Source organism: Pelmatolapia mariae, linkage group LG22 (assembly GCF_036321145.2).
Source record: "Pelmatolapia mariae isolate MD_Pm_ZW linkage group LG22, Pm_UMD_F_2, whole genome shotgun sequence".
Classification (NCBI taxonomy): domain Eukaryota; kingdom Metazoa; phylum Chordata; class Actinopteri; order Cichliformes; family Cichlidae; genus Pelmatolapia; species Pelmatolapia mariae.
In genome coordinates, this window is record NC_086245.2 from 10,588,864 (window position 1) to 10,603,186 (window position 14,323).

Genomic DNA, 14,323 nt, shown 5'->3' on the forward strand with positions numbered 1-14,323 from the left:
AGCAAGCCGTTTATCCACTAATTGTATTCATGGACTTTGCATTGATCGCTGTTGCGCCCGGTAGTTCCCAGGATTTAAAGTTGTGGGCATCAGGCACTTGAAAAGGAGTATTCATGCTCAGTTAACTCCTTCCGTGGTTGAATAAAGGCTAAAGGAAGAAAGACTGAGGCAATTAGTCTTAAATGCCCCTCTCAGACACAGCGGCACGCTCCGGGGCTTTTTCTATCTCCAAAATCTGCTGTTTTGAGTCATTATCCCTCAACCCTCTGTAGACCTTTAGATAGCTGTGCCCTGAAGCACGAGCTGAGCTGAGAAAATCCCATCAAGTTCAGATTTGGTTTGAAAGACATCTGGTGTGGAGCTGCGGACCAATGGCTGCGCAGCGAGTTCACCAGCATGTCATTCACTGAAGTATTTAAAACCTGGCGTGGCAGACGGCAGTCATGTGTAGTATTAGGTTAGTTTTGATGCTTCAGATAAGGAGTGATTAATACTGTTCTCATGATTGTTGCTGGAGCTCGTTAATTCAGCTTCTTCTGGAGCTTTTTATTAATAAAATCCACAAAACTTCTATATGAACGTGTGGGTTTATGGGTGCGTATGTGTGTGTAGGTGAATGTTTTTTTTTTTTCCTTTGGTTTAGCATTGTGTCCTGCAGATAACCCGCCTGTAAAACCGCCACTGTTGTTTTTCCACTCAAACCTGACAAACAGCACGCAGCAGGAGCTAACAGCTGTTGTAACCACGTGCTTGTTTTGTTATAATTAAGCTGACGCGTATCTAAACACAGTCTGACCTTTGCTCCCGCAGAACCTGATGGCCAAAGCGTTGTACGACAACGTGCCGGAGTCCCCCGAGGAGCTGGCCTTCCGGAAAGGGGACATCCTGACCGTCATTGAGCAGAACACGGGTGGCCTGGAGGGCTGGTGGCTCTGCTCCCTGCACGGCCGCCAGGGCATCGCCCCCGGGAACCGCTTGAAGCTGCTGATCGGACCCATGTTCGAGGCTCAGTCGTCGGGCGCCGCTGCCGCCCCTTCTCCATCTCAGAGCTATCAGCAGAAGGCCAACTCGGGGTCTCAGGGCCTCTACCAGGTGCCTCCGTCCCTCCAGAGCCCACAGCAGCAGAGTCAGCAGAGCATCTACCAGGTCCCACCGGGACAGGACATCTACCAGGTCCCACCGAGGAGTACTCTAGCAACTGATAACACACCAAGCAAGGTGAGACAGAGCTCATCAGTCAATCTGTCAGCTAGTTTGAGTTTCCTTTATTGACTCAGCCCAAGAAAGATACATCACTATGGAGCACAGCAATCAATAGTGACCATCTGATTTCACTGATTAGTCCTCCTTTAAAGCAAAGGTGAGGGGCTCATCAGTGAAACTACCTGGTAAGATGATTGGAGAGAAAAACTGTTATTACTGAGTCGTACTTTTTTTTCCTAATGGTTTTTCATTGTGTTTTGCATTTAAATGCACTTTTACACGCTTTCATCAGTAGCAAAGGGTCGCACATTAATATTTATCAGATAGAGCATCAGAAGAAGAAAAACTAACAAAATGGAGAAGGTTTAGAGTAACAGAAAATGAAGTCTGGTCTGTTCCCCAAACTCTGGAGATGGATATTTGGGATCACATCGGATTTCTAACATAACATCAGCTGTGGCGGGTGTGGGAATGAGATGTGATGGGACATGGCATTTGCGCGTTTACACCGTGATCCGTCAGGCTCGGCTCTCACCAGCGCGAGGGCGCGCACGGAAAGCAGAAAGGCCAAAGAGGAGATTGCAGCTCTGCCATGCGAAATGTGTGCAGGGTGTGCCGGGCCTGGCGCTCACCACAGAGCAGGGTAGTGTTTTTGTGCACGGCTCCCATTTGGCTGTATTCCTGTATTGGCACACTGTGTTCAACAGAGCCAGTCTAACCCGCAGAAAGGCAGCGAGTATGGAGAGAAATTGTGGAAAAGCAAACAGTACAGAGCTGTTTTTTGGATTTTGGTGGAGCCCAGCTGCATTTAAATGCTTTAAACATGGTCACTGGCAAACACACTGGACTTGGTCATTTGCAGTATAGCTATATATACACAATTCTCCAAACAGCTTATCCATGTATTCATCATTTTATGGCCTAGATCGTATATCAGTATATATCTTAATTTGCCTGCTGAAAAAAGCATTTAATAGTCTTAAATCACCTAGTTATCAGTTTATCAGTATTTATACTCATAATTATAATCTAATTATTATTATTTCATCGTCATTTTAATTTCTGCACCAAACACTTTCCTAACTATGGGGTAATAAGTCTTCTCTTGTGTTCAGTGTCTCCAGTTACCGATACTGCAGAGCCAGCTGAAGCCTTCTTTACTTGCTCTTGTTTTACACCACCAGACGTCTCGTACACTTGATTTAAATGCATTAAACAAGGGTGAGCAGTTAGCATGTCATTACCTCATTACACATGGAAGTCACTGGCAGGTGTGCGCTAAAATACGAGGGGAGGAAATTTCCCTGGTTATTCAAGCGTTTAACTAGTACGAGCATCTCAGACCAAGTCTTCCCTTCAGGAGGTGGATGGTAATTACATGCTGAATGAGCTTTTGATATCCCAAGGGCTATTTCCTTTAAAACAAATCAGCCCCAGCCATCATAGAAATGAGCTAAGGTGTTCATTTTAGTGGATAAACAGGCAGCAGGCGCCAGGGGCTTAGAGGACTTACTGTGATTCACTGCACAGGAGTTGCTGTGATAAAGTCAGTCGGAGCCAGGGGGCTGTGGGGAGAGACCTGTCAATCACACACACACACACACACACACACACACACACACACACACACACACACACACACACACACACACACACACACACACACACACAGCAGTAGCAGACCTGTCAAGCAACACCTCTCTTTTTCCGTAGCAGGCTGCGAGGCTTAGCCGAGGAGCGGTATTAAAAAGGCTTTGCGATAACATGGAAAATGAAATGCGCTCCTAATGAGAGCGTATTTCTGTGCCGTAATCGTGTTATTGGAGAGATTATATTAAGTCTTGGACTGGCCCTCCAATCTGCGGTTATCAAAGTGCTGCAATTTTCGGCGGTTGTTCCCGTCTATTGAATAGAAAGATTTCGGCTGCGTGTGTGTCGGTGCGTCATGACAAGGCCCCGCTGTTTTCCAGTGCTATCTGAATCTTGGACAGAAGCACCATCGCCTTCAGTCGCCACAGACTGTTCTGTTAGAGCTGGTTATCTCTAGTGAAACATTAAGAGAAAGGAGAGATATTGTTTGTTCGTGCTCACCAATTAGCTTTCCAAGAGTTGAGGAGGAGCACCTCCAAAGCTTGAGTAGACCTGAAGCTCTCCTGATTGGATCAGATTAATTTAACCCCGCATAAAACATTTATAGAAATAATCGCACAAACAAACCTACAAGTTGGTTCATTTTCAGGTTTATGGCTAACTAAACAGAACAGTTTGCCTCGGTGGTTGTTTTCACTATAAAATTTTTCATTTCAACCAGTTACTGACCAATTAGAGCAATGCTCCATTTACAGTCATATAAAAATAGCGTTCAGCTCTTTCAAATACTCCATTTTATCCCTTTTCTTAGCAGTAATTAAGAAGCTACTCTATTGTTTAGCTGAATTTTATTTGAGCTAATGTTCTGTTTTGATGCCAAAACTCGTGTGTGGTTTGTGTTTTAAATTTGCTTTAATTCTGACAGTGAAAAATAGCTCAGGCTCAGTGTTTGGAGCCATTTATTATGTCCCAAGTGACAGAAAAACATCATCTCTCAAAGCTAAATTAAAGTGAAGGCTGTGATAGAAACCTATAGTTATGTTAAGCCATCCTGGGTATACATACAGGCCTCAGGTTTGGAGTCACTGTATGTTTTTGGTAGAGCGGAGACATTTACTTTCATCACAGCACACTTTTTAAGGGCGTGTAATTATGAAATTATGGTAAACGCTGTTTTAAAAAGAAGAGCCTCTGATTGTTTGCTCTGAGCTCCACGGTGTTGCGCACCAATGAAATCTCATCCCGATCGGTCGAACGGTGTGCGCCCTGCATCAGAGTATTTATGGAAATATTTGTTGCTGATGTGAAATCCAGGCTCTGGCCTTGGCTCTTGAAAAGCAGCAAAGGCAGGCTTGTTTACTACAGCTCGTCAGTGTTGATGACAGGTCGGGCTCGCTGACTCACGGCCTCGTGTCGTTTTAACGGCGGCCGTTTTCATGTCGTCACGTGCAAACATGCGTTTGGTTTCCCAAATGGTTTTTGAGACTGATGCCGGCTTCCTAGACTGATAATCCCCTCTCGTATTACTCCGAAGCCGTCATCCCCTCCTGTGGAGAGAGGCCCCTGTATGTCATGAATGTGTCCTCGGAGTGGGGGGCGGAGGCGGGGGGGAGTTGCGTGCCAGGCCTGCAGTGCAAATCCAGATTGGCGACTGGCTGTTTTCCCCTTCATGTGGCGTGGGGCTCCGGTATATAAAGGCACACTGAGGTTTGGCGCTCGCTGCCACTCTGGCTTTTCGGTTTGGTGCTGCGGCCTTGTCCTTGGGTGACCCTCCTGGGAGGGTGAGCTACAGCCGCCCCACCTCCCCCTCCCGTCCCCTCACATAGCCTTCAAGCTGGGACCGTGTGGGACGGACGCCATTGAGCTCTCGGCCACACAAAGAGCCTCCTCACATGGAAGCCAGGAGCAGCCTTTTATCATGTGGCTCCCAGAGGCCCGTGTTTCATCTCAGCCTTGATTTCCTCCTCCTCCTCCTTCTTCACCATCTCTGAAAGGTGTGTCTGTTTTCGCCCCGGTCACTGTTGTGACTCAGGCGCTGAGGTCACGGCGCCCAGTGATGGGCTGGGTTCAGAGTTCAAATATCTGCCCTTATCTGCTCCTTTCAGGCGGCCTTTTCATTCCTCCCTTCCTGCCTTCGTGAAGTCTGCTCCTTGTATAGGCATTTCCTCCTCTCACCACGTCGTAGCCGTAGATGCAATCTGTTCATTGGTGCCGTAAAGAGCACAACAAAGGGTTTAATGAACTCAACATACAACTGAAGGAAGTGCCCTGATAGCGCTTTGTAGACTGCGAGGGTTTGCTCGTGTACCTTGATAAAGCTGTGCTTATTGAAGTAACCAGGTTATGTGAGAAGAATGTCTTGTTTGTTTGCCTCGGCCATATTTTCTCTGCCTAATCACGCGCACGGCAGTCTCAGCAGCAGATAAGTGAGTTATTTCTTCCTGGAGGAGGCCGGCTCCTTCAAACGCTCGCCATTGTCACATTAGTGATGAATCGCTGGCCGGCGAGATTCGACCAAGAGGGCACGACCATAAATCAGTCGCACCAAAAGTAATCTGCTCTGGGGTGAGCGCACTGACAGGACTTTCTCCTCTGGAAAAGTTTGAAGCAGACAGTGTGATAAAGTTGCAGAGGAAGGGCAAGAGAAGACAGGAAATGCTTTCTTGAAAGCATTTATAAAAACCAGAGCTTACATATTTTATCTTCTTTTTTTTTTTTAAGCCGGCCAACAATCCAAAAAACCAAAACAGATTCAGTTTCACATCACAGAAGGCAAACAAAACCAGGAGGTATTTACATTTAAGAAGCCAACGCTGGTTTCGTTTTGGCATTTTCAGCCACACTAGCAGCTCTTTGGTTTACAGTGTGGGTCTGTCACTCCGCTGCTGGACAGAAATATCTCTCCGACCACGGGATGATTGGCATTAGATCTACTGCAGACATTCGCCTCCCCTCGATGATGAACCCTCATACTTGCACTGCACTTTTCTACTCTAACTGAACAGTCAAAGCACTTTTATTACAAGCTGCATCCATATAATAATTTATTCTACATTTCAAGTGCTTTTGAACCAACAAGCACTCATATAGTCCGGGGTTCAGTAGTGCACAGAAGAGTTTTAAATAGATGCACAGTTTCAAGTAAACCTTTAAAGTGTTTTTTAAATGAGGATAATACACTGACATAAGTGTCCTCACACACACACAAAAACACACCTGTTATATCCTCATTAGATCCTGTTAGATCTTCGTTTCCAGAGTGGGACTGTGAAAGAAGAGTGTTAAAGTACAACAATAAGCAAACATTTGGGCCGCATAACTTATAAAAAAGGAGCAAACACATTTTTTCCTTGTGCAGGTGAAAAGTATTCCATATCCTGGCTACTCACTACTTCACCTGTGAGGTATAACAAGCTTTCCGCTGGTGAGCACCACCTGCTGCCTTCTTCATTTACATCCAACCAAAGTTTCAGGTCATAAATCCACTGTGACTGTGAGGCGCTGCTGCTGTAGCTACAGCTAACCATTTGTTGTCTCAACAACTTTAAAAATTAACTGCCGTGTTTTGTTTAGATTTTTATTGTGAATTGATTAAAAAAATGTTTCCACTTGTGCTATTTTTCATTCATTTTGGAAGCCTTAGCCTCAGCAGTGTAGGGGGAGGAAGGGGCAGGTGAAATAAGAGTTATGGGACTGTTATGTTTTTTCATAATGTATGGTTTCAAAATCTAAAGTTTGAGGATAAAATTCTGGTCATTTTTTGGGGGGTGGGGCCCCAGCTGTGTGTGGGGCCCTTGCCCAAAATGTCTCTTGGATAATCCAAGAGCTTAAAAGCTTCCTCACGCCACATTATCCTGCTTTTTCCCACAATTCAGAGGATTTTCTCCTGGTATATTTTTCTTAGAAAGTAAACATCAAGTGTCGGAGTCATCTTTCGTCTTCTCAGATATTCATGCCACAGGATTAAGTGCCGCTTTGATCACAGAGAATGAACGATGATCCCTATTAGAACTGAGAATCAGCCCATTCTCTTTTCACGCTCCTCATTAAGCCCGCTGTCTGTTTGGGTTTAGTCGCTCGGACGTGCTTCGGAGACGGCCGACGACCTCTCGGGATTCGAGGCTTAATTACCTGCATTAATTAGTTTGGCGCTTTAATGGGCTGGTGCAGCTCTGAATGGCAGAGGGGAACTTTACCAAGTTGCAAAACACATCTCTGCGCTGTGAATCAGCAGGAGCCAAAACACATGCAGTCATACACAAAATCACGCTCTTACCTAACATATGACTGATAGCGTGCCTGCTTCCTGTGCCCTCAGGTGACCTTCATTTAAAAGTAAGCTAGCGGCGCCGTGCTGACAGAGCTGCAGATAGGAGCAAAGCGGAGATGAGGAGGTGTGAATGAGGAGATGGGTGGAGGAAATTCAATAAAGCTGTTGCTACATTACCGGCGGTGTCATTGTCACCATCGTTTTATACGCCGCGCTGTGGTGAAAAGCCTCATTTGGGTTGTTGATGTTGATGTGTCAGCAGCCCATTAGTGTGAGTGCAGATGGGGGTAGTGGCAGTGTGTGTGCAAGTAACCAATGAAAGGGTGTGAAAGGATGATATCCGGGGAAGTGTTGCCACACAGAGATGCCATAATTCACCCCGAGGCAGTCAAGAAGAAATGAACTTACTCAGATGAGTGAAGGACAAACCAACATAAGGTGTCTTAGCAACCTGGGCAGGTTTCCAAAATGGCTTTATGTGATCTTGGCTGCAGGAACACAAATATTTTTTTGGAGAAGACCTACCCCTCTTTTGTTGTTTTGACTTTGCCGGTGGCGGGCGCGGCGTCCAAAAACTGCTATTTGGGTTCGTCTGGGTCGAGATTAACTCTGCGCGCCAGATGGTTTTAACACACTGAACCATCTGGGAAGTCGTCCTGGGAAACCGTTTGGAAAATGACGGGCACGTTCAAAAAATACTTGGCAGGTGATTGAGCAGTCTGTCTATCACTGAGTGTGACCAGCAGAGCCAGCTGGTGAAGCAAACTCTTTTCAAAGCCAGATGGGAGAAGAGGGAAGACCTTCGCCGTCGGAGCTTTTCTTCCAGGCCGTCTGCGGGCCCTTAAAGTTATCCTGAATACACTTTCACTTGGAAAATGAAAAGGCCTTAAAATATCACAAATTTAGCTGGTGGAATCCCCGAAGATGTTGAAGATGACGCTAATCGGACCATTTGTTGTTAGTCTGCAGAAATGGGACGAATTAAAAATCAGCTTATTGTTCCTGGTGGTTAAAGCCTGTGCCTGGAAAGAAGGAATAAGATATCTTCTTGAGGTCGATTACTGGTCATTTTAAAATAGCATAGCAAGTATAGTCTTACTTTAATTGCGTATTTTGGTCTTTAAAGTTGTTTGGACCGGTAACCTGCAACCCACCTGTCCCCCATGACCACTGAGATAGACTCTTGCTTTCAACCACGAGTTGGTTAAGCAGTTAAGAAAAAAGATGGATCTTTCATAGAAGGTCTTAAAAACGTATACTTTTACCTTCCTGTTGCCCGCCGACCGCCTCTGCTCTTCTTTTAGAGAAGACATACTCTCAGCTTCAGCCTTATCTGAATCAGTAGCAGCACATTTTCTCAAGAGAAAGAAATACAGTGACATTTTTACAAGCTGATTTCTTTTGCTATTCTCCAAACTGTTAATAGATTACCTAAAACTTCACTCCAGCTTTGTTTTTATGCTTTGGAGACCAAACTGTTAATATGTGCTAGTACTTCGTAGTTTGGTTATATCTTAGGATGTGAATACCAGTAAAACCTGACATATATACAGAGTAATTCATTGCCCATCAGTACATAAAACCTGAGAGAGTATATAACAAGCCCATGAGGTAGTTGTTGATGCTATGACAAGACCTCTCAAATGACCCTGAAGTAAAGCTTTAAAGGTCTACCTTCCAAAATCTGATCCTGCCAGCAGGCTAAGTAAACAGGGTCCTGCTGAAAGAGACATGAGTCACTCGCCACAACGCGTAGGAGTGTTAACAAGCCATCTATTTGCCTCCTCTTGCCGCTCGTTTAAGTCGCCGACGTTGCCCTTCATCTTCCATGAAGGTATCCTGAGCTCCCCTCACCTGAGTGGGAACAAATGTTTGCTCAGCGCCCTCCCTCCTTTTGGCTCGGCTATTCGTGATGTCATCGTTCTCTGAAAGGCCACGCACCGCCGTCATGCAAGCGACAACCTCATTGGATGTGGTAAATATTTGCCCGTCGGCAATTATAGCCGCGCCAAGTGTCCTCAGAGCAACAGCCTGCTGGGTAAACAGAAGGCAGAGATGGGAAATAAATGAGCAGTGTGCATCTGGCAGAGGCTGAAAGAAGCCACTGATGGGCGCTCAGAGCGATGACATGTACCTGTAGAAAAGGTCACCGAGGTCTTCAGCGGACACCTCGCTGTCATCTGCATGTGACAGCTGGGTCCAGGCTTCCCCTAAACCCAGAGGGAAGGTAGCCTGACTGAGTGACCTTTTAAACAAGCAGGAGGCTGGCTTGTTATCTCCTGAGTGTGGTTGCTCTGAGAGGTTTAATATGCCTACTGTTTTTCACATTTCAGCACATTTTCACTGGGCAGAAAATAGAAAATATGAAAAGGCATTAAAGCTGCTCTCAAGCCGGGCCAATACAAAGACAATAAATCAGATAAACCAGATGAATCTTTTTAACCGATGCTACTGCGCTCCACTAAGCTCTCGTCTTTCATTGTCTAAATAGTCACGAGTCCCCAAAACCATTCAGCTGTCGTCTCTAAAAGTAATCATAAAACTATTTATATGTAGCAGGTGTTTAAACTAAGCTTTTAAAAACTCGCAGTACAATATACTAATGAATAACCTCAGACGTTTTGTTAGCTGAAGGTTTGCCTGTTTTTAGTGTCGTCTTCCTGCCTTTCGATGGCATTTGTCTCTCCCCATTGGAGAGAACAATCTAACTTTTGCCCTCCACCTTCCCTGTCCTGATGTGTTTTTATTAACCTAACAATAACGCTGGAGGTAGCCAGCAGGCAGCACATCATTATATGTCAAAGAGCACAACTTCACTAGCCCTCCAAACATCGTTGAATTTAGGTTTTTGTCTTATTTAGTATCCAAAGTTACATTTTAGATTTTTAGAAATAGGCAGGTCTTTAGGTTTCTTTAGTATTAAAGTACATTGTAAAAATCAGGAACCGGTATTGGCTAAGTAGGCCAACATTTAATGGTACCAAGGTTTAAGATGAACAAAAGAGCCCACAAAACAAAAACAAAGTGTTAAATTAACAGTAACCCTTTTCCTGCTGGCGGTATCGATAGTTTTTGAGAGTAATAAGGGGCCCAGATTTGAAAACTTCAGATCTAAGTCATGCAGTAACAAATGTTTACATCACTTGACTGTGTATGCTTTTAAGCAGATAAAACCTTTAAAATAATCAGTCCAGAGTGAGGAGAGCCAGAGGCAGCTGTTTATTCCTCTTCTGGTTTATTTCAGAGAGCATTTAAAGCCTGCGGTATACGTTTTCAGCTCTGACCCCAAAGGCCTCGCCGGGATGATGTCTGCTGTGGCGCGAGCGCCAACAGTGAACACCTTAAATCACTACGGGCTTGTTCAGATTGGACTCATAAGAACCATATGGACTACTGTTAGTCAGATGAATGGCATTCCTTTCCATACTAGGCAACTCTTTTTCCGTTCCCCTCTCTTTCCCTTTCTTCCACTTGAGTTACCTTTTTTCATAAATCTCTTTTACAAACCAGTTCCTCTGGAGCACTAATCCCATTCTGAGGTTACGTCTCCTACTGCTCATGCTCCGATAAATGTCTCAGGACGAGAGATGCTATTAGGTTATTGTGCTATAAAGTGACTCATGAGTGGATACAGGGACTGAGGTCTTTCATGTCCCTGGGGACTCGGACCTTTGCCAGGGAGCCGTGCGTATGGTTCCTATTTTCGAGCCCTGCTAATGAACCCTGTTTGTTCCAGTGTAGCGATAGCATTGCGCGGGGGCAAAAGAGCAGTACTGGGCTCAGGGAAGGACATTCCCGGCATTCCTCCGTCTGTCTGACGCATCAAGGAGGTCGGCTGCTCTGCTGCTTTTAGGAGATGTGAATCAGCCTGAGGGTTTGAGAACGGGGGGATTAGGAGGTGTGAAGGAGCTGATTGCCTCTGACGGGAAAAGAGGAGGAAAAATGTGTTAAATAATTAACAGGGTTAAAAATGTCAAGGGCGTAGGTGAGGCCCGCAGCATGTGTTTGTATTTTGTTTAGTTTTTTTTCCCAAGCAGTAATCGTGCCATTATTCCTAAGCCTGTCTACACCGCAGTGTAAAATATTTTAAAGGTGTATTAAATCCTACAGCACCAAATGCTTCAGTTTAAGAGGGTTGTTCATCAATACCAGTGACCCGGTGATTACTTCACCAGAGATTTCTGGATTTAGAAACTCACAGTCCTGCCAGCACTACGATAAAACTCCTTCTCCAATGCCATTTCGGCTATAAAACCATCTTCCATTCAGATGAAGTCCTTGCTAAAAACTCTCCCAAAGCACTGCTGAAGGTTGACCTATTTTTATTGCTTGACTGAATCACATTAGTTTTATGTTTTATTTATTTTTTATTAGTTGAGCTCTAGTATTGTGGGATATGTGTTTTTTCCAAGCGAGCAGAGATATAACGATCTCTCATGTGTCAGTTGGTCTTGCTTCCATTGCCCAATTCTTCTGATATAAGTAACAGTTACAGTGGAATGAAAAGCTTATATTACAACAACAAGTTGTTTGTGCAGCAACCTCCAGTGCCTCCAGTACTAACCAGTCAAAATACATTTTTCCCTAGATAGCAGTGTTTACCAACCAGTCTCTATGGCCTGCGTTAATTCAAGCTAACAAAAAAAATCTAACTTCTGTTGTTTGGTTTGTACATTTTTAATGGGACAAATTGCATTTCTCACTGTTTATATAAGCCAAAAATCAGTTTCATATGTTTAATAATTTTGTTTCCCCTCTTACAGTTTTTAAATAAGTAGCTATTTCAGGGTAACATTAGCTAGCATTACTCTCTCATGTTATGTATCTCTATGAAAACTAAAGCAAAAATTTGAAATCTTAACAAATAAAAAAATAAACCCTTTTATAATGAAGTGTTGTGTTAAGACTTAATTTTATTTTGAAGTAGCTTTAGGCTAAGGCTACTTAACTTTAGTGCCCCCCCAAAAAACCTTTGCTTAGTATTTAATTTTATTTTTAGTATTTGAAATTGTAACAGAACTACACAGCATGCCTCATAAGAATAAAAAGGGAAGTTTATGGGGGGGGGAACAGCCTTGCTGAGTTTATTATATTCAAACGCTTCTTGCTACATTTTTTTTTGATGCGGCATAAGTAAGCTAATTCAGGCTAATGAAAGCTAACATTAGCTGCTTTTTTTTTCATAATCAGTAGTTTAACTTTAAGCTTTTACAGAAAAACTATACAACAAAGGTACAAACTATAAAGCAGTTTCTCAATGTTTAAATAACCCATTGATCAGTTTAGTAGTTGCCTGTTTTGGCGTTGCGTTAGTCCTCATTAGCAACCTTATCTGGTTTAGCTAGTACTGCAGGCTTATGTTAACTATGTTTTTCAAGCTGTTTTTTTAGGCCTGACTATTTCGGCTTCTAAACAAAGACACCGCTGTTTTAAAATTAGAAAGCTACATGATCAAACGTAGCCATTCGCAACTTCTTAAAATATATGACCTTAGTTGCTGTTATGGTATATTTCAGCACTTTTGTAACCATGTTAGGATTTTAATAAGGGAAACTGACTGAATTGGCTGTCATGTATAGGTTTTACAATGGTGTAAAACCTATGTCACCTTTTTGTCTTTACAAATCTGTTTTGGGCAGTTTGCTGCTATTCTATAGACAATGGAAAATGGCCCTCAGTCATTTTCAATCCAGAGATACATCCGTGCCTGCAATGCTTTCAAAACAGCTGCCTAAGGAGATTTTTGCAGGGTTGTGTTTATAACTTCATTCCCTGGGTCCTTTGTAAACAGCCTGGCACAGGGAGGATGTTGTTAGAAAATATCTGCCTTGACTGTAATCACTTACTATCCCTGGGTCATTCAGGGACTAGAAATGGAAAACAGGAAAAACAAATAAAAGCCGGCACACATGCATGTTCAGACGCCTGAGAGTTGGGTGGCAGCAGGGCTGCTAGGTTGTGAGTCAGAGCATTTGTCCTCTTACCCTGGACGACAACTCTGATTGTTTGTGTTCCTGCTGTTTTCGGACAGGTGGTGACCCCAACCAGAGTGGGACAGACCTACACTTACAGCCCAGGACAGCATAACCAGCAGGACCTCTATGACGTCCCACCCATCAGATCACAAGGGGTAGGTTCCTCATGCACCATAACACCAGGATCTTTTTTTTTTTTTTTTTTTTTAGCAACCAAAGAAGCTTTGATCTAATCTGCCAAACAGTGAATCCAATAATACAGTGCACTCTGTGACTTAGAATAAAGGAATTTGGTTAAAATTAACCAATATAGGTTCCGAAAACTCCTTAAAATTATTGTTTTTCAAAACCAAAAAAAGCCATTAAAACCATTAATTTCCAGTAATGAGGTCATTTTCTAGTAATAGCTGTGAGGCATAAGTTAAGGTTACAAGCTGTACTAAAAACACAGCTTGAAGTGTTTTTTTCCCTCTCTCTTTTTTCTAATCTTTGGTCTGTATGATGTCAGAGAGAGAGAATGTTATGGTTATCTCGGGTACTGAAACCACACCCACCTTCTGTTTGCAAATGTGGGTGGAGCTAAAGCTGCTGGTTTCAAAAAGAGGATGAACTGAGGGGCTGAATTAAAGTACAGATAAAGTTATGAACAAGGATTATTTTGAACTGTGGCTCATGCAAAGCTACACTAGGGAACTCCAAGCATAAAAATAAGCTGGATAAATATCTTTAACACTATACTGCATGCATCTGAGAATGTACAAATATAATCTCTAGTTTACCTACACATTGATATCAATTGAATCTGTTAGCATGTTTTCACCTCATATCAAGCATCTTTGTTTTAAAAACAAACCATCCAGGTGAGCTTTCGATGCAGCACACAGTGCCCGGGCAAATGCATTTAATTTCTCAAAACAAGAAAGCCACTTCTCTCATCTGCAGCGTGCTATTCTGCCTACCACATTTCCTGTTCTGTGCAGAGATGATTTCTTCTGAGAAAGGATTCTTCACACTTCATTTTCTCTCATGCTGTTGAAACCTGCAGTGCAGCAGTAATGTTTGCACATTTTGAGAACTGTACTGTATTGTTTTAAAGTGCTCAAATAGATATTTTTAGAATTACAGACGAGGTTGCAGTGTGAAAACAACTCGAGTTGCTTACAGAGATGGAGTTACAGGAAGTCATCACCTGAATGTGCAGTTAACCTCAATTTCACATTGCTTTGTAGTGAGTTTCAGCTTTGGTCTCTGTTCTCACCGTTTTCATAAACTCTTACCGCTCTTT

General features: G+C 43.4%; 1 protein-coding gene across 1 annotated transcript in view; it reads left to right on the forward strand.

The window, feature by feature from the left end:
* nedd9 (neural precursor cell expressed, developmentally down-regulated 9) overlaps positions 1 to 14,323 on the forward strand; it is a 35,370-nt gene that overhangs the window by 14,475 nt on the left and 6,572 nt on the right. Inside the window, exons 2-3 of the mRNA XM_065471820.1 lie at positions 811 to 1,218; positions 13,095 to 13,193. Of these exons, the coding sequence (XP_065327892.1) occupies positions 811 to 1,218; positions 13,095 to 13,193 (507 nt within the window). The remainder of the gene's footprint in view (positions 1 to 810; positions 1,219 to 13,094; positions 13,194 to 14,323) is intronic.